At 43.8% G+C, this 21,079-nt stretch overlaps 1 protein-coding gene across 1 annotated transcript in view; it reads left to right on the forward strand.

Moving 5' to 3' along the window:
- LOC148048938 (disintegrin and metalloproteinase domain-containing protein 2-like) overlaps positions 1-21,079 on the forward strand; it is a 46,411-nt gene that overhangs the window by 1,686 nt on the left and 23,646 nt on the right. Inside the window, exons 2-12 of the mRNA XM_087703501.1 lie at positions 1,480-1,547; positions 2,848-2,909; positions 3,092-3,170; positions 4,493-4,569; positions 5,731-5,908; positions 7,503-7,559; positions 8,872-8,943; positions 10,085-10,251; positions 11,126-11,207; positions 13,237-13,373; positions 19,121-19,301. Of these exons, the coding sequence (XP_087559627.1) occupies positions 1,480-1,547; positions 2,848-2,909; positions 3,092-3,170; positions 4,493-4,569; positions 5,731-5,908; positions 7,503-7,559; positions 8,872-8,943; positions 10,085-10,251; positions 11,126-11,207; positions 13,237-13,373; positions 19,121-19,301 (1,160 nt within the window). The remainder of the gene's footprint in view (positions 1-1,479; positions 1,548-2,847; positions 2,910-3,091; positions 3,171-4,492; positions 4,570-5,730; positions 5,909-7,502; positions 7,560-8,871; positions 8,944-10,084; positions 10,252-11,125; positions 11,208-13,236; positions 13,374-19,120; positions 19,302-21,079) is intronic.

Here is a 21,079-nt window from a genome sequence, read left to right on the forward strand (position 1 = left end):
TATATATAATCCAAAGTGATTTCTAATCTTCCTTTCATGGGTACCATTCAATATTCATATCCAATTATTACTCTTATGGGTGCAGTGATGATGCCACCCTTGAGATGAGGCTTCCAGCTAGCTTGGACAGATGGGATGAAAACGCTACCTTTCTCCTCCTCCTCCTCCTCCTCCTCCTCCTCCTCCTCCTCCTCCTCCTCCTCCTCCTCCTCCTCCTCCTCCTCCTCCTCCTCCTCCTCCTCTAGAATAGAAGAATAGAATTCCTTATTGGCCAAGCGTGATTGGACACACAAGGAATTTGTCTTTGGTACATAAGCTCTCAGTGTACATAAAGAAAAATAAAATGGAATATATTCATCAAGAATCATAAAATACAACACAGTGATAGTCGTAGGGCACAAAATAAACAATCAGGAAACAATCAATATCAATGTAAAATCATAAGGATACAAGAAACAAAGTTACAGTCATGCAGTCACAAGTGGGAGGAGGTGGGTGATAGGAAAGATGAGAAATTAATAGTAATAGTAATGCAGACAGTGAATAGTTAGACAGTGGTGAGGGAATTATTATTGAGCTGGAAGAGATTACTTGTTCTCACGGGAAATTTTTCCTTAGTTCTAGCTTAGATTGCTCCTTGATATGTTCCCATCTGTTATTTCTGGTCTTGCCTTCAGGTGCTTTCTTTCTTTCTTTCTTTCTTTCTTTCTTTCTTTCTTTCTTTCTTTCTTTCTTTCTTTCTTTCTTTCTTTCTTTCTTTCTTTCTTTCTTTCTTTCTTCTTCTTCTTCTTCTTCTTCTTCTTCTTCTCCTCCTCCTCCTCCTCCTCCTCCTTCTTCTCCTTCTCCTTCTCCTTCTCCTTCTCCTTTTCCTTCTCCCCCCCCTCCTCCTCCTCCTCCTGGTTTCCTTATCCACTTGACAATCATGTCACCCAGTGGTGGCAAATGCAAAATGTCCACAGTACAACTAACACATTTTTTTTAAAAAAAGGGGAATGTAACTCTAAAACGCAAGTTGTATAAACAATTCCCAATGTCTCCAGAAGTTGTGAATGCTCCAACATTGGAAGTTTTTAAGAGGAGATTGGATAACCATTTGTCTGAAATGGTACATAGGGTTTCCTGCCTAAGCAGGAGCATGGACTAGAAGATCTCCAAGGTCCCTTCCAACTCCTATCCTATCCTATCCTATCCTATCCTATTCTATCCTATCCTATCCTATCCTATCCTATCCTATCCTATCCTATCCTATCCTATCCTATCCTATCCTATATTCTGTTCTGTTCTATTCTATATTTTGAGGTCTTTTAATGGGACATTTATCACTGCTGTAATTTTGCCCATCCATTTGCTGCTGGCCAGCCATGGATTGATTACCATTGGCAATTTTGCTTGATTAGCAATGGAAATTTGGGGGTCAGTTGTGGTTGTAAATCTAAAACTACCTGAATACATGAGTGTGAGAGTCTTTCTCCTGCCTAGGGTCTCAGCGGTCATTTCTGCAGGTGATTATTCCTCAGAGGAATCCAGATCACGTCACTGGAAATAAGGTATTTCTAAGGATTATTTTTAACTGGTCTGTTGTCCATGTTGCTAACTCACCTTTTAATCTGTCCAACCTTGATATTTTTTTTAGCCCCAAAGCGAAAAAATACTGGAAGAAAACACACACCTGGCTGAAAAATATGATAATCTTAGTTGCTCTTCTCTGAACCGCTTCCAAAGGATCCTCTGCATTCCAGTTGTAATACCTGAATCTGGCAGTTGGTTAAAGGCCAAAAGGAGAAAGTCAAATGGGGTGGGTGGGTGGGTGGTAGGCATGGCAACCCATCCACTTATCTATAGTGACCGACACACTCATAAATCAGGGCTGCAATGGATTATAGGCTATTGATTGGCAGTGTTATTCATATTTGTTTGGGAGTTGTAGTGAGCTCTCCAAAGTGCTGATGCTATTTGCTCTCTGTAGATAGACAATCCCTAGTTGGCTCTCGCCTGGCCAAGATAAATACTGGTAATTATATCAAGCTTTCGCCCTAGATTTGGGTGATATAATACTGAAAATATGAGCAGCCTGTTCAGTGATCTATTTTCCCCAAAACATTCTTAATTCAACAACCACACTCAGCTCAACAACCAAATAGAGAGACCACCAAGGACCCCTGCCCCCCCCAGTTTCTTAATTCTTTATAAACAAGTAAAGCTTTCATGTACGGCCATGCCATTTAAAAAAAAATGTAAGGATGCTATTCTCTGCTTTTTAAGATGTTTTCCTCAAGTGAACGATGACTGGAATAGATCAGAGTGGAAAAAGGATCCATAGTGTAATTTTCTTTTAAAAATCCCCCGAATATTTATTTATTTAGTTTGCTAAACATGTATGAAATAACAGGGATAAGTATAAACATGGACATGATGAGCACAGGAAATGGATACGAATAAATGGGGACAGTAGGACAGGGATGGTAGGCATGCTGGTGCTCTTATGCATGCCCCCTTTATGGACCTTTTAGGAATGGGGTGAGACAGTTTGAGACTGAAGCTGTGGGGGTTTGAGGATGTAACAACGGAGTCAGGTAGAGCATTCCAGGCACTGACCACTCTGTGGCTGAAGTCGTATTTTCTTCAATTGAGTTTGGAGCGGTTTACCTTGAGTTTGTATCGATTGTTTGCCTATGTATTATTGTGATTGAAGATGAAATAGTCATTGACAGGTAGTCATGCCAATATGTCATATTACCAGCCTCACCTCAGATTTAACATAGTCAAGGAATGGAACAAGAATACCACTAAAACCTATTACGAATAAAGCAACGACAATAATATCACAAATCCTTTTGGCTGTTTCAGGAGAGGATGGCATTTGATATGAACATAGAAGGGGAATCCTTTTCAATCTATCTGAAGCAACAGTGAGTAAGGGAAATCACTGGGAAATCACTTCTCATTCTCAGTCCAGCCTTATCATCTTTGATTTGTTTATTTTATTTTGTGTTCTAATTCCATATATCTGTTGGGTTGTGTATCATGTAATGTGTCTTTTCTCTCTCACCTCTCTTGTCTGGATCTGGTTTCTGTCTGCTTTTTTTTGTAGAGCCTTTGTGTCCAATTATTTCAGAGTTTATACATACAACAAAGATGGCATACCAATATCCTTTGTCCCTTCCAATCAGGTAAGATTTCTCTGAGATGGGAATTAAGTTTTTAATTGGATGATTGTTTGATTCCACTAATCCACCGATTCAGAAAAGCTGTCCCTTGATGATTTGAGTTTTAGTTAATTGGCCAATCATCACCAGAGATGCATTAGTCCAGGGGTCAGCAAACTTAACATTCAAAGAGCCACAAAGGTCCTAATTGGAAGCCCCTCATTCAATTCTGGAGCTCACCGGAAGTCTGGTTCCCCCACCATAGAGTCTCCTCCTAGCACAGCATCCTCTACCTGACCTAATTGAAAGTCCTATCAATTGTGGAGCCAACCGGCAAAAGGGAGCCACAGCAGATGGATGAAAGAGCCACATGTGACTCCAGAGCCGCAGACTGCTGACCCCTGCATTAGTCTATTTTTATTGGGACAATGTTAAAAAAAGAAAGAAATTTTAGAACACAACACAAAACCAAAAGTAAGAAAAAAGCTCTCCAACAAGCAAAAAAACAATAAACCAAGCTAAACGTATGCTTTTTAGGAAGTCCTCGACTTGCAACGGTTCATGTAGTGACCATTCAAAGCCACTGAGACTTAGGATCCATTTTTCACACTTATAACTGTTGCAGCATTTCCCACGCTCATGTGATCAAAATTCCAACACTTGGCAGCTGACTCATATTTATGATGGTTGCACTGTCCCGGGGTCATGTGATCTCCTTTTGGCACATTCTGACAGATAATGGGGAAGCTGTGTGACTTAACAACCCCAGCGATTCACTTAACAACAGTGGCAAGAAAGGTTGTACAATGGGGCAAAGTTCACTTAACAACTGTCTTGCTTAGCAACAGAAACCTTGGGATCAGTTGGGGTTGTAAGCCGAGGACCTGTACATTCAAAAACCCATCAAATGAACAACTGAAAGTTTTTAATGTGGTGAATAATTTTTCAGCTGTCGAAAGTTCCAGAGGTCTTTAAACTTGGCAACTTTAAGACTTGTGGACTTCAGCTCCCAGAATTCTCCAGCCAGCATAGCTTAACTCTCTTGTAATCCCTTCCTCTGCAATCTTTCCACTTAGATCAGAGGTCTTCAAATTTGGCAACTTTAAGGCTGTGGACTTCAACTCCCAGTATTCTGGGAGTTGAAGTCCATAATTCTTAAAGTTGCCAAGGGGACCCCTGGTCAAAACTGTAAAATGAGCCATAAGATGTGACTAATATGCTTCCAAAATGTCCTCCTTCAGTAAATGTGTGTTAGAGATACCATTTCTTTCTTTTTTTTGTCTTACTCCTCTCTGGTACGAGATGTCCGTCGTTAAACAGAAACCCTCTTGTTTATTCGTTTTCAGCGGGATTGCTATTATCAAGGCTATGTAGATGGCCACACAGATTCGATTGTGATGCTCAGTTCCTGCTCTGGGCTCAGGTGAGGTCAGGTAATTTACCTGAGACATGGAACCGAATCTAGCTAATCAGACCTACCTTATCGTGTTGGGTGAATCCAACCTCTGTGATTAGGTTGCACACCATTATTTCTCAGCAGCTCCAAGGTGCATGGACTTCAAACCCCAGAATCCCATGCAGTAAAATAAGTTATACTTTACCACAGTTTACAAAGGCCAGAAAATGGGGTTGAATCAACCACGATTCCAATAACTCTGGGCTGCCACATTATAGCAAAGGACCATTATTATTATTTTTAGCTTCAGGCCCCAACAAAATAATGCCTAGTTTATTTTATTTTATTTTTGTTTTGCTTTGCTTTATTATTATTATTATTTTATTATTTATTTTATTATTTTATTATTTTATTATTTTATTATTATTTTATTATTATTTTATTATTTTATTATTTTATTATTTTATTATTTTATTATTATTTTATTATTTTATTATTTTATTATTTTATTATTTTATTATTTTATTATTTTATTATTTTATTATTTTATTATTTTATTATTTTATTATTTTATTATTTTATTATTTTATTATTTTATTATTTTATTATTTTATTATTTTATTATTTTATTATTATTATTATTTTATTTTATCTTATTTTATTTTTCATTTATTATTTTATTTTATTTCACTTCACTTTACATTTTATTTTATTTTATTTTATTATTTATTTTATTTTATTATTTATTTTATTTTATTTTATTATTTATTTTATTTTATTTTATTATTTATTTTATTTTATTATTTTATTTCAGTTCACTTCACTTCACATTTCATTTTATTATTTTATTTTATTTTATAAAACATTTATATAGCTGCCCATCTTATAATATGCTCTAGGCAGCTAGCATTACACCCTCAGACAGAATTCCAACCATCTGCTAAAGCAGGGCCTGTGGGCCAGATCCAACCAGCAGGGCGCTTAGATCCGGTCCATGGGCCTGCCCTGGAAACAGCGAAGGACCAGCTCGCGGTGATGTGGCCTTCAATGAAATCAAGTTTCACACTAAAGGCTAAAGGCTCATCTTTTCAAATGTATTTCCCCTTCTTAAAAAACAAAGCAAAATAATAAGCTTGGTAATGATGTTTTATTTGTTTTAAATTTATTTATGCTTTTTCTGCCCGTCAGCGGGCTGATACAGATTCAGAATGCCAGCTATGGAATTGAGCCAATCGAGTCAGCCTCTGGTTTCCACCATCTTGTTTTTCGGATAAATTACAATGAGACGGGCCTTCAGTTTTCGAAGCAGAATTATTCCATTAAATGGACCACCATGGCGATTTCAAAGAAAGACCCAACACAACCTGTGAGCACCAACATGTCTTGACTAAGACCAACATGTTTTGCATAACCCAGTTTGTATAAGGGAGTAGAGTTAGTTTAAGTTTTAGAGCAGAGGTCTCCAAACTTGGCAACTTTAAGACTTGTGGACTTCAACTCCCAGAATTCGTCAGCATAAATTACTCTCTTGTAATCCCTTCCTCTGTAATCTCTCCACTTAGATCAGACGTCTTCCAACTTGGCAACTTTAAGACTTGTGGACTATTCTGGGAGTTGAAGTCCACAAGTCTTAAAGTTGCCAAGTCTGAAGACCTCTGATCTAAGTGGAGAGATTGCAGAGGAAGGGATTACAAGAGAGTAAATTATGCTGGCTGGAGAATTCTGGGAGTTGAAGGCCACAAGTCTTAGAGGTGCCAGGTTTGGGGACCCCTGTTTTAGAGTAACCTCTCTATTAAACATCTGCTGTCCATTTCCTGAAACTGGACAAAGAGAGTTAACAGAGAGTTAAATCTATCCTTCGGATACCAGCAGAGATGAACTCCTAGAGTGGTCTTATAAAAAAATGGAAGCCTTCTAGAAACTCCATCTTGGATGGTTCTATTTTTCGCATATCCCTCGCATCCGCACGAGATAGAAGAAAGGCAGAAGCGGTGGGTAATCGGTAGACCTCCCTATTGCAAGGGGAAAAGCTACTTTCATTGGACAGCCTCCTCTCTGAATGCGTAATATGGGTATCCCAATTTAACCCCTGGCTAGATCAGCCACACATTCCATATATTGTGGTGACACAGTGGTTAGAATGCAGCATTGCAGGCTAACTCTGCCCATTGCCAGCAGTTCGATCTTGACTGGCTCAAGCGTTGACTCAGACTTCCATCCTTCCGAGCTTGGTAAAATGAGGATGTCAGGTTTCCTAAAAATGCCCTAATTGATTCATTAGCCTCGAGCCAAGTTTCAATACAAAACTAGTCATTTATTAGGAGCTCCATAAGGCAAGGTCTTTTTCGTACTCAGATCTAAGCTTTGTTTGAGTTATAGTTGAACTTTACCCCTGTTCCTTTCCTCCCCTCAGTCTGTGTCATAAATCACATTCCCCAATGAGGTGCATCCCCCCCAAGCCTGCTGCAGTAATCTGAGATCCGACTTTAGCCGAAAGTATATGTGGAATGCGCTTCCCCCCTTTTCTCACTATGATAGAAGACCCAGATTATTGAAGGCAATATGCTGACATTTGTAAACCGCTTAAAGAGGGCTGTAAAGCACTGTGAAGTGGTATATAAGTCTAAGTGTTATTGCTATCGTCCTTCCTTCCTTCCTTCCTTCCTTCCTTCCTTCCTTCCTTCCTTCCTTCCTTCCTTCCTTCCTTCCTTCCTTCCTTCCTTCCTTCCTTCCTTCCTTCCTTCCTTCCTATTTGACCTCACAAGTTTTTTTGGAGTGCTTTTTGACTCACTTGCCTGATCTCACTACTTTTCTAGGCAGAGTTTAATTACCCCTTTCTTCTCCTAGGCAGTGAGTCAAACCTGGTGAAATCGCTAGTGTGTAAAAGCGGATGGCTAGTCATGAAGTCCTCCACTAATAACAATATCTTAAACTTTCTTTCTTCCCTTGAATGAAAACAGATTAACTTCTCCATCCTCAAATTTGTGGAGATGCATGTGGTCGTGTCCAAATCTCTGGTAAGCGTATTTTGTTGGCTCTGCTCACTAGGAATATTGTCTAAAAATGCTTCAAAACCTGGAGTTGAACGGAATAGGGATAGCGATACTGTCTATAAATCCATTGTGTCTCCATTATCATCATCTTATTTTAACAACCCCATAATCCCTTTGCGGGGTGCTGAATTGAGCAAGCAGAGTGTTTTAATGGCCAGATGCCCTTCTTGTCACCACTGTGGAGTTTTGTACACCAGATATATTCTCATTGTGCCTGAAGAGAGAAATATCTGCCTCTACCTAGGATCGAATTCACAGATTTCCTGATTGTGAGGCGAGAGCTCCACCTTTAGGCCACCACACCACACCTCTCCTTCATATAGCCCTTGTTACAATTAATTTTAAAAACTGGGAAATTCATTTTCCTGATTAGTCAATAATTTTTCTATCCAACTTTCCTTTAATTCTTCTAAACCTATTTACCTTTAAGAAATATTCCTTTTGAAACACATCTGTCTCAATGCACATTTGTGGGTAAAAGTTGGTGCTGGAAATATTCTGGTGGATTAACGCAACCTTAAAGGCAGGGGAAAAAACCCACAACGGATTCCCCCTCCCCCTCCCCTTCCCCTCCCCTCCTCCTCCTGCTTCTGCTCCTGCTCCTCCTTCTCATTCCCCTTCTCTTCCTCCTCCTTCTTCTTCTCATCTTGCTTCTCCTACTCCTGCTCCTTCTTCTTCTTTTCCTCCTGCTCCTTCTGCTTCTCCTTCTCCTTCCCCTTCTGCTCTTCCTCCTGCTCCTTCTTCTTCCATATCCATCATCATATGTTGACAATCACGTTGCCGATCCAATTTTTATCGACAGCTGCACAAAAGTGCTGCCGAGATTTGTCCCAACCGCCTGGACCTTCAATCTTTGCCTTCAATCTTTCCCTGGAGGATGAAGTGACCATATTTTTCCGTGTGTCTGATCACATGTCCGAAATATTCTAACTTTCGCTTTTTGATGGTTTGATGATTTCCCAGGCGGCTTCCCATGCATCAGTGCATAATGTAAAAATCTCATCAGTCATATTCTTCAGTTAGTCATTCCAGCTACTGCTGACCAGAATGAAAATTGTTTTGCTTCTGACTGTACCAGTCAGAAGGAACAGAAACAAAAAGTGTTTCAGTGTGGTGGTGGTGGTGGTTTTTTTTTTTTTTTTGCAGACTTATTCTTTCAAATGTACACTTTGCACACTGAAGCATGAACTGCCTTCAGTGAGTTTTTTTAAAAACACTGTAAAGCTGATACTTACTGATTAATAAAGAAATGAGTCTTTTTCCCCTTCTTTTGCAGTATGATTATATGGGTTCCAATGGAGACATTGTGACGGGGAAGATCATGCAACTTATGAACTTCATCAATACTGTGAGTTGTTCCTTTTTATGGGCTTACAATCTCTACACCAGCCCTGCTTAGAATGCCTTGATCCTGTTTAGGCTCCCAAAAGGCTCTTATATAATATTCTATTCTTCCTCTTAAATAATAACTTTGGCAACCTAATTGCATCCTGGCTTCAAGCAGCATCAGTAAAACAGGGAGGAGGGACTCCTAGTCACATTTCCTCTTCCTTCCTTCCTTCCTTCCTTCCTTCCTTCCTTCCTTCCTTCCTTCCTTCCTTCCTTCCTTCCTTCCTTCCTTCTTTCTTTCCTGCCCTTCCCTCCCTCCCCTTCCCTCCCTTTCTTCCCCTTCCCTCCCTCCTGCCTCCCTCCCTCCCCCTCCCCTCCCTTCCTTATCCCTCCTTCTCTCCTTTCTTCCTCCCTCCCTCCCTTCCCCCTTCCACCACCCTCCCTCTTTCCTTCCTTCCTTCCTTCCTTCCTCCCTCCCTCCCTCCCTCCCTCTTCCCTTCTCCCTCCTCCTCCCTCCCTTTTTTCCCTTTCCCTCCCTCCCTCCCTCCCTCCCTCGCTTCAAGGTGCCAAACACACACAATACTCCTTCCTCCCCCCCCCTGTCCCCACAATAAAAAATCAGTTACAATTGTCACCCAGCTACCTGGCTAGTTTTAATCTCTAAGGCAAGACTCAAACTCACTGTCTCCTGGTGATTAGCCCAAGGTTATAGAGCCTGCTTTCATGCTTAAGATGGGACTAGAACTCACTGTCCCCTGGTGATTGGCCTAAAATCGCCCAATTGGCTTTCACGCTTAAGGTGGGACTAGAACTCACTGTCACCTGCTGATTGGCCCAAAGTCACCCAATTGGCTTTCATGCTTAAGGTGGGACTAGAACTCACTGTCTCCTGCTGATTGGCCCAAAGTCACCCAATTGCCTTTCATGCTTAAGGTGGGACTAGAACTCACTGTCTCCTACTGATTTGCCCAAAGACACCCAATTGGCTTTCGTGCCTAAAGTGGGACTAGAACTCACCATCTCCTGGTGATTGGCCCAAAGTCACCCAGCTTCTAACCACTAGACCAAACTGACTGCCCAGTTTTTCTAGGTTTGGTACTGTATATGCTTTGAATCTGGGCATGAGCCACTCCTGAATTGATGCTTGCTCCCATTTCCAGATGTTTTACAAGCTGAACATGAAGCTTATCTTGTCCTCGTTAGAATTATGGATGAACAAAGATAAAATTTCAACCACGGGCAGCGCTGACGTGTTGCTGGAGCGGTTTCTGAACTGGAAAAATGAACACCTCACTCTGCGGCCTCATGACATGGCTTTCTTATTTGTGTAAGGAAACAGTTCTCCCTGTGAAAGAAAGAAGGTGTTGGGTAGTGGTGGGATTCAAATAATTTACCAACTGGTTCTCTGCCCTAACGACCAGCTGGGTAGGCGTGGCTCGGTGGTCATGTGTCATGACCAACTTAACATCACTCAGGATGATGGGCGTTTCGCCTTAGCTGTTATGATGTAATGAGGGTTAAGTGGAGAGGCAGGTTCTGTAAGCAGGGCAATAAAGATGAAGCTAGAAACAATACCAGAATATTTCCTTCCTTACAGGATTAGCTCTGTAAAGTGTAAAAAAACAAAAACAAAATGAGATTTCTTCTCTCCCCCCCTCTCTCCTATCATCTGTTTAATCTCTATCTATTTTCTATCTGTCTGTCTGTCTGTCTGTCTGTCTCTGTATTCTCTCTCTCTCTTATACATGCTGCCATTCGCACCTACATATCTATATCTCTAATCTATAATCTATCTATCATCTATCTATCTATCTATCTATCTATCTATCTATCTATCTATCTATCTATCTATCATCTATCTATCTATCTATCTATCTATCTATCTATCTATCTATCTATCTATCTTCTATGAAAAAAAGAAGAAAAAGCAGTAAACAGATTGAGCTAAACATTACACTAATCCTCAAATCCTTCTCTTAACCATCTGTTATTATATTTAGCACGTAGAAAGGCCAAAACCGGTTTCCAGTCTCTTGTAAAGCTGTCTGGCCCATTATCTCTAATCAAAGCAGTTAATTTCGTCAACTCCACTAATTCAGTCAATTTCAAAATCCATTCTTCAGCAGTCAGCATCTCTTTTTCTTTCCAGCGTTTGACCAGTACAACCCTCTGTTCTAAGCAATTTCTATTCTTCCTTTCAGTTATAGGAACCAGGCTGATTCAGTGGGGTCAACATTTGCCAAAAAGATGTGCTCTAAACCCAGTTCTGCTGGAATTGCTATGGTAAGATAGCTGATACGGCTCATTGTTATTATTCACCACTTCTTGGTTCTGTTTGCAAACCCACTGTCAGATTTGTTGAGAAAGGTATAGTTTATTTAGAAGTCAAACTTATTGTAGCAATGCAAAGCCAGAACTGAGAATCACATGCCAAAATCCCTAAGTTTAACTCTCCCCCACCCTCCAACCCCTACTACCTCCCATCACCCTCTCCTGGATTCAAGAAAGATGCTTTCATAACGCCAGTCCAGGCACAGTTTGGTATGCAGCTGGTATGCGAATGACCTTGAAGCAGCATTTCAAGGAAATACAGCAGTTACTTCTATTTCCCCCCAAGCCTTCCCTGTTACATTTCCCTTTCAGTTTTCCCCAAGCCTCTCCAGTTACATTTCCGCCCCTCCCCTGCCCATAGTTCACAGCAGTTTGTCACCTAATAGTAGCGAAGCACCAGCAAACATAATGTGGCAGCTGACACCCACTTCATCAGATCAGTTCATAAATTTGCAACTGCGTTCCCACAATGCCCCAAGCTTGATGGATGTTAGCATTGGTACTTTTGCAGCTGAATTCATGGTGAAAACCATGCCTATTTGGTTGCTTTGTAGTTAAGGATACTGTCTGTCCCCAGAAATGATTAAATTAAGTCCTTAATTTAATCTATCGCACAGCACTGCCTGGAAATTGTTATTTTTTTTGATAGTTTAGGGTGAGGGCTTAAATCCAGCCTGTGGGACCAGCCTAGAAATATCAAAGGACCAGCCTGTGGTGCCTCTGACAGCCAAAACAGGCCTCCTGCAGCACTTTGATGACCAAAAATGAGCCGTGTGGGACATTGGTGAAATTCATTTTTTTTTACTACCAGCTCTGTGGGCATGGCTTGGTGGTGGTGTCCTGTGACTGAGTGGGTGTGGCAAACATGATGTCACTCATGGCCATGCCCACTCAGTCACAGGACACCACCACCACCAAGCCACGCCCATAGAACCCAGTAGGAAAAAATGTGTGTATGAATCCAGTCACAGTGGAGCTGCTGCTCCCTTTATGGTCCCCCCCCTTGGCCCCCTCCCTCCCTGGGTCTATCTTAAAGGGACAGGCTGCAGCAGCTCTGCTGTGAACAGAGGGAAAACGTTTGGATTGTCTCTGCTGCATTTAACGTTGAATTCTGTGGCAGAGGCAATTCAAACGTTTCCCCCTCCATTCACAGCAAAGCTGCTGCTCCCTTTATGGTCCCCCCAGCCCCCTCCCTCCCTGGGTCTACCTTAAAGGGACAAGCTGTAGCAGCTTTTCTGTGAATGGAGGGGAAAACATTTGGATTGTCTCTGCTGCATTTAACATTGAATTCTGAGACAGACAATCTGAACATTTCTTCCTTCATTCACAGCAAAGCTGCTGCTCCCTTTATGGCTCCCCCCCCGGACAGGGGTGGTTCCTGCCAGTTCTAACCTCTTCTATAGAAGAGGTTCCACAAATCTACAGTGCTGTTTAGAACCGGTTCCAGCTCCCTCCCCCAGTCCGTCCGCACATCATCAAGATGAAGAGTGAGAAAAGGAATTCTGGGAGTTGAAGTCCACAAGTCTTAAAGATGTCAAGATTGAACACCCCTGGGTTTTTTTCTAAAGGGTTAGGGGCAAGGGTCTTGTAACATGACAGCTTTAAAACTTGCGTGCTTCAAATGCCAGAGTTTCTGAGCCAACATTTTGGTTGCTAAGCAAGAGCGTTGTTAAGTGAGTTTCACCACATTTTAAAAGTTGGTCATGCCCACCCAGTCACATGGCTGGCAAACCACTCCCACCTGGTCACATGGCCAGCAAGCCACTCCCACCCAGTCACATGGCCGGCAAGCCACTCCCACTCTCATGGAAATGAAGAACAACCCTGCAGCACAGGGCCAAGGTCTCACTCATGGACAGATAAAATTCGAATTAGATTATTTGTGGGTTACATGGGTTTCCAAGAGAGTCGTCAGAACCAGAATGTCCTGCCTTTCATTGTTAGTGGTGACCACTTTTCATGGATTTCTGCTTCCTCTTAGTTTCAAAATGGGATGACCTTGGAAGCGTTCTCAGTCATAGTGGCACAGTTGCTGGGGTTTAGTGTCGGACTGTACTTTGACGACACCAGAAAATGTCATTGTTCCGGGACAATCTGCCTGATGAACACGAAAGCAGCGTAAGCCTTTACATCCTTTTCACAACCATCATTGGACAACACTGTCAAACTGTTTAGTAAAGCTGTGTTACTATTCTTCTTCTTCTCATCCTTTCTATTACCTATTTCCTTTTCTGTTTACGACTATAACTTTGTTGCTTGTATCTTTACGATTTATATTGTTTTATTTAGTTTCCCAGTATGATTTATGTTGATTGCTTATTTAGTATCCTATGACTTATTGCTAAGTGTCCTATCATGATTTATGATGAATTTATTTTTATGATTACTATGATTATGATTTATAACTTTTATGCAAACTGAGAGTTTATGCACCAGAAACAAATTCTTTGTGGGTCCCATCACACTTGACCAATAAATAATTATGTCCTGTTCTGTTCTGTTCTGCTCTGCTCTGTTCTCCTCTCCTCTCCTCTACTTCACTCTACTCTACTCTGAAGTTTCACATGTTCCTCAAAGGATTATTTTAAAAATGCATATCTTTCTTCCTTTTGCAGATCAAAATTTCCAGAAGCTTATGAGTTCCATTCTATTCTATTCTATTCTATTCTATTCTATTCTATTCTATTCTATTCTATTCTATTCTATTCTATTCTATTCTATTCTATTCTATTCTATTCTATTGTGTTTTCCCCCAAATAAGACTTTTTTGCCCCATGAAATATGGCCTTGGGCTTATTATAGGGGGAGGGCTTATTGTTTTGGGGTTGCCGGGCAGCTGCTCCCTTGTGAACTGGCTCCCGAAGACCCGGGCACAGCCTCAGGGGAGAAGCAGCCATGAGGTGACCACGCTCATGAGCAACCGCCCAGCAAACCCCCTCTCCAGCCGGGCAGAGCGCCATTCACTGACCTAGGGGGTATCCCTAAGGCACCAAGGCACGTGGCGCTCTGCCCACCACCCAGTTCTCGCAGCTTGGCATATTAGGGATACCTCCTAGGTCAGTGCATGGAGCTCTGCCTGGCTGGAGAGGGGGTTGTGGGAGCACCTGTTCTGCCCCCAGCAAGCATGCCTCCCAGCCTCACCATGCCCTGGCCCAGCTATCCCTGCAGTGCCAGGGTGCTGCCACCGCCACACTCCGAGCATAACTAAGTGCCCTGATACTTTCGCCCACAGTCCGGTAGAGACTCTGGTTGCTGCCTGGCACTCGGCAGCATCGGAGACCCTTGACCGGATTGCGCCACTACAGCCCCTCCGAGCCGGCGGATCCCGGAGACCCCCTTGGTTTACCGAGGAACTCCGGGAGATGAAGCGCCGGAGGAGACGCCTAGAGCACTTATGGAGGTCCGACAAGTCCGAATCGAACCGAGCAATGGTAACCACCAGCACCAAGGAATACACCAGGGCACTTAGGGCAGCGAAAAGATCTCACATAGCCACCTTGGTTGCGTCCGCTGAGTCCCGCCCAGCCGCCCTGTTTAGGATAACCCGCTCCCTCCTACATAGGAGGGATGCGGGGGAAACCTTGCAGGGCAGAGCTGAGGATTATGCCCAATTCTTAGCGGACAAAATTGCTCGGTTTCGGTCGGACTTGGACTCCATCCCTGCAGTTCCAGCCGAGGCACAAGAGGAGGAAGTAGACCACCTCTGGGTTGAGTTTCAGGATGTTGCCCCTGGGGATGTGGACAAGGCCATGAGGGCTGTAAGTGCCTCCACCTGTGTACTGGACCCGTGTCCCTCATGGCTGGTTGTTAACAGCAGTGAGGTGACACGAGGCTGGATCCAGGCGGTTGTTACCGCCTGTCTTCGGGAGGGGAACTTCCCCGCCGCGCTAAAAGCGGCGGTGGTGAGACCCCTCCTGAAGAAGCCATCCTTGGATCCAGCTGTCCTTAACAACTACCATCCAGTCTCCAACCTCCCCTTTCTTGGGAAGGTTGTTGAGAAGGTGGTGGCCTTCCAGCTTCAGCGGTCCTTGGAGGAAGCAAGTTATCTCGACCCCTTCCAGTCAGGCTTCAGACCCGGTTACAGCACAGAAACCGCTTTGGTCGCATTGACCGATGATCTTTGGAGAGCCAGAGATGGAGGCCATCCCTCCATCCTGGTTTTCCTCGACCTCTCGTCGGCTTTCGATACCATCGACCATGGTATCCTTCTGCGACGACTGCGGGAGGTGGGAGTGGGAGGCACTGTGTTGCGGTGGTTCTCCTCCTACCTCTCGGACAGGTCGCAGTCGGTGTTAGTGGGGGGGCAGAGATCGACCCCTAGGCTCCTAACATATGGGGTGCCGCAGGGTTCGGTCTTATCCCCCCTACTATTCAACATCTACATGAAACCGCTGGGTGAGATCATTCGCAGGCACGGGATAAGATACCATCAATATGCGGACGATACCCAGCTGTATCTGTCCGCCCCGTGCCAACTCAATGAAGCGGTGGACGTGATGAACCGAGGTCTCGAGGCCGTTATGGACTGGATGAGGGCTAACAAGCTTGTACTCAACCCGAAAAAGACCGAGTGGCTGTTGTGCTTTCCTCCCAACAATTCGACCAGTACTCCATCGCTCAGGCTGGGGGGTCAAATTCTACACCCCTCAGAGAGGGTTCGCAACTTGGGAGTCCTCCTGGACCCACAGCTGTTCTTTGACCATAATCTGAAGGCTGTGACCAGGGGGGCATTTGCCCAGGTTCGCCTGGTGCGCCAGTTGCGACCCTACCTGAATCGGGAGGCTCTCACAACAGTCACTCGGGCCCTTGTGACCTCTATGCTGGAATACTGCAATGTGCTCTACATGGGGCTGCCCTTGAAGAGCATCTGGCGACTTCAGCTAGTCCAGAACGCAGCCGTGCGAGCGATCGTGGGTGCACCTCGGTTCACCCACATAACACCTATCCTCCGCGAGCTGCGCTGGCTACCTGTTGATCTCCGGGTGCGCTTCAAGGTGCTACTAGTCACCCATAAAGCCCTCCATGGTAGTGGGTCTGCGTACTTGAGAGACCGCCTTCTGCCAATTACCTCCCTGTGACCAATTAGATCTCATAGATTGGGCCTCCTCCGAGTTCCATCTGCCAGCCAGTGCCGGCTGGCAATTACAAGGAGGAGAGCCTTCTCAGTAGTAGCTCCGACCCTTTGGAACGATCTCCCCGTGGAGATTTGTACCCTCACCACCGTCCAGGCCTTCCACATAGCCCTTAAGACCTGGCTAGCCCGTCAGGCCTGGGGACAAAGATAATTGCCCCCTCCCGAATGATGAATGAATGTTGCTCATTATTTTATTCTATGTTTTGTCTGCGTTACTGTTTGTATATCCCTCCCTTGATTTTATGTAAGCCGCCCTGAGTCCCCTCAGGGAAAAGGGCGGCCTATAAATGTTAATAAAACCTCAAAAAAACCCTCAAAACTTATTATCCGGCTTCCATATTCCAAAACTCAGCTGCTGAGTCTTCCAGCAGCAGCCACTCTCTAGGAGTGCGCTCTATGGTTGTGAGCCGATTGCCGGACAGAGATTCTTCTGGACAGAGAGTCTTCCAGCAGCCAGCCCGCAACCATAGAGCGCACTCCTAGAGCAGCTGCTGCTGGAAGACTCAACAGCTGAGTTTTGGAGTTTGGAAGCTGGAGAAGAAGTTATGCTCGGAGCATGGTGGTGGCGTCCTGGCCCTGCAGGGAGCCCCCTGGACAACTTCCCCCTCCGGCCAGGCAGAACACCACTCCCCAACCTAGCGGTACCCTGAAAGCAGCAAGCAATGTGAGCGCCTTTCCCCCCGGCTCCTGCGGCTTGGTGCCTTCGGAATACCGCTAGGTCAGTGAACAGTGCTCTGCCTGGCCAGATGGGGGGGGGGTTGTACAGGGGGCTTATATACAGGGGTGGGCTTATATTTTTGCGCATGCAAAAAATGTGGCAAGGCATTAGTTTCAGGACAGGTCATATTTTCGGGGAAACACGGTATCTATTCTATTCTATTCTATTCTATTCTATTCTATTCTATTCTATTCTATTCTATTCTATTCTATTCTATTCTATTCTATTCTATTCTATTCTATTCTATTCCATTCCATTCCATTCCATTCCATTCCATTCCATTCCATTCTTTCTTCATTATTCCATTCTATTCTGCCCTACCCTACCCTACTCTTTGCTTTACCATTGACCTAGGGGTGAAGGATGAAGTGTGAAGTTTTGGACTGAATTGCTTTTTACACTCTATGTAAAAAACAACCTCCCCAATTAAGTTGATGGTAGTAGATGTTGACTCTCATAGATGTGAACTGTTTCCATTTATCCTTGAGCAGAGAATGCTAAAATTGGGGATTGCTGAAGGCAGCTTTCTACCCCTAAATGTGAGACGTTCTAACAGCAAAAATTGGGCAGTTGGTCATAAAGGAGAGGAGATCTAGTACCGATGAGGTTGTCCGAAAGGCACCTTTCCAAAGGCAACTGGACTTTCTTCAGAAGTTTCTTCAGACTCGAAGAGATTTCTTGCACGAGAAGCAAAATGTTCTCAAGAAAAAAACAAGATAGTCCAGTGCTCAAAGAATATCCAGTTGCCTTTTGAAAAGCAAAATGGGATTGTGGATGCTCCACCACAGAAGGTTTTCAAAAAAAAAAAAAAAAAAAGACCAGTCAACCATTGGACCAAGATGGTACAAGATCTTCTGTTTTGAGTTCTTGGATTAGAACAGTGTTTTTCAACCACTGTGCCGTGGCACACTAGTGTGCCGTGACATAGTGTAAGGTGTGCCGTGGGAAAATTACTTTATATATAGTCAATATAGGCACAGAGTTAATTTTTTTAAACATTTTCTAATGGTGGTGTGCCTCGTGATTTTTTTCATGAAAAAAGTGTGCCTTTGCACAAAAAAGGTTGAAAAACACTGGATTAGAAGACCTCTGAGGCCCCTTCCAATTCTATTCTCCCATGTCCTATGTATAAGAGAGCAGTTCTTTCAACACACAAAACCACTTGATTGTGAGAACAATTACTGTATTTTTCGGAGTATAAGACACTCCAGAGTATAAGGCGCACCTTAGTTTTTGGGGAGGAAAATAAGAAGGAAAAAAACCCTCTGCCTCTGCCTACCAGCATCCATGGTATTCAGCTGACACATGATAACAAGGTCAGCCAGTGAATAGGCATAGCATCTACGTCAGCCAATGAGGGCTATTTGGAGTCTGAAAGAGTATTTGCTGTGAGCAAGGAGACAGGAAGGAGCTGAGAAATGAAAGTGAAACTGCTTGTGTTTGCTTGTATTGACTGCTACCTTGGAAAAACTGCTTTTGGTAATGTATTGTATATTCTTATTATTTTGACTCCTGCTGAATCAGTTACTTGTGTGTGCTTTCTGAAGGTGATTGCTGCTGCAAACTCTGACTAGCCAGATCAGCTTCAGCACTTATTGCAGCCTGATTCAGGACAGCTGATTGGCGGGTGGATCGGACTGCCGGAATACCCCTCAATCAGCTGTAGGGATTGCCACAGACCATCGCTGCCCCCATGCCTGGTGTTTTTGGCCTCTGGTGAGGGTGGGTGGGGCTACATTCGATGTATAAGGCACACCCAAATTTTCTTTTTTTGTTGGAGGGGGGGAAGGTGCGTCTTATACTTCAAAAAGTATGATAATCGGTGGAATAGCTTGCCTTTGGGATTGTGGGCCTTCCATCGCTGGGAGGTTTTCAAAAGGTGGTTGGATAACCAGTTGACTGGGATGGCGTGAGGCTCGGTGGGTGGGTTGGACTAGAAGACCTCTCAGGTCTCTTCCAGCCCTAGGATTCTGTGTTCTATTCAGAGCTGTGCTTTCTCTCCGCCCCTTCCAGACAGTCCAGTGGCATCAAGTCCTTCAGCAGCTGCAGTGTCAAAGATTTCCAGAATTTCCTGAACTCTGCTTGGTCGCAGTGTCTCCAGAATAAGCCACGTTTTGATATCTCCTACCGAGCACCGCTCTGTGGCAACCGCGTGGTCGAAGACGGGGAGCAATGCGACTGTGGCACAGTGAAGGTTTGCAAAGGAAAGGGGGGGGGAAATCAGAGGGAAAAAAGAAAGAAATATTTCTTTAAAATAAGGACTAAAAATAACGAGCACGATAGACAATTGCAGGTCTATACAGGTAACTCTCGTTCCTTTAGTGACCAAAAGTTACAACAAGCCCTGAAAAAAATGACTTCCAACTGTTTTTCACACTTACAGCCGCCATTGTGGCATCCCCAAAATCATGTGATCAAAATTCAGATGTTTGGCAACTGACTCATATTTACGACGGTTGCAATGGGTCATGTGATCCCCTTTTGCAAACTTCTGACAAACAATGTCAACGGGGAAGCGAGATTCACTTAGCAACCGTGACAAGAAAAGTCCTAAAACGGGGGCAAAACTCACTGAACAAATGTTTCACTTTGCAACAGAAATTTGGGGCTCAATTGTGGTCGTACGTTGAGCGCTACCTGCCTAGTAGAGGCAAACACACAATAAAATGGCTAGCTCCATCATTGTGTGCGCAATGCCCATGCACATCTGTGCATGTGTCGGTAAAAATCGGAAGGTGCCACCTAGCGTTGTCCAGGATCCTGGTTTCCTGACTTCCAATTCAACCAATTGGTTATGATAAATATTGACTTTCATTTAGACCAGTGTTTCTCAACCTTGGGGACTTTAAGTCCTGGGGACTTCAACTCCCAAAATCCCCCAGCCAGCTATGCTGGCTGGGGGATTCTGGGAGTTGAGGTCCCCAGGACTTAAAGTTGTCAAGGTTGAGAAACACTGATTTAGACTATGTGACGATTTCTTGTTCACCTCCAGAAAATGGGTTAATTCAGAAGCTGGATTAAAGGGGCTGTCAAGTTTCCTAATGAAGCCAAAACTGATTCATAATAATCGAGCCGCTGTTTTAATACAGAAACCAGTGATTTATTAATGGCTTCATTAGGGAGGATTTGTTCGCAGTCAAATCTTTGCTTTGTTTATCTGCTTCTGAACTTTACCCCTGTTCCTTCCCTCGCCTCAATCACGTTACCCAATAGATACACCCCTCCCAAACTGAGATCCGATTCCAGCTGACAGTATGCGTGGAATTCACTCCCACTCATTCTGTCCCTATGACAATGGAGATTTGACAGGGGATACATGAACACAGCCTCAATGCTTTGTTTCCCACTGGGTGGGGTGACGTCTGCCTGTGGTATCTCATGACACCCCATTTCAGTTTATGGGAGGGGAATGGACAACTCACCACAGCCAACTCGCTTTGACCAACTCATTGTGGCCAGCTAGCCGTGAGACAACGCAGGACATTTTAACAATTCTATTTAAGTGGAGCAGGCCTAGAGGTGGAGCTCTTGCCTCACAATCAGGAGACTGTTAATTCGATACTAGGTAGAGGCAGATATTTCTCTATCTGAGCACACAGAGAATATATCTGCTGAACAAAAAACTGCATTGGTGACAGGAAAGCATCCGGCCATTAAAACGCTCTGCTAGCTCCATTCAGTTGCCCAGACTCCACTCGACAAGGAATTATTCATGCTCTTGGGTCGTTCAAAAGATGATTTAATTATTTAAAATAAATAAAAATTATTTTAATTTTTGCCATTCACATTTCATTCTGTTCCCTCCTTTTGCATCCTTTCTTTAATGATTCTATTCCACCATGTCTTTGGTATTAGCTGTTGTGGCCTGCCAGCAGAACTGGCAGTAGATTCGGACAGTGAGGAGCTTGGGGAGGAACCTGGGCTAGTCCTGGAGCCTGGGAAGGCTCTGATGAGGGCTCTGTATGAGAGGCA

This window comes from Thamnophis sirtalis, unplaced genomic scaffold (genome assembly GCF_051295495.1).
Source record: "Thamnophis sirtalis isolate CommonGarterSnake01/CBP01778 unplaced genomic scaffold, rThaSir2_p1.2 scaffold_2, whole genome shotgun sequence".
NCBI classification, from domain to species: Eukaryota; Metazoa; Chordata; class Lepidosauria; order Squamata; family Natricidae; genus Thamnophis; species Thamnophis sirtalis.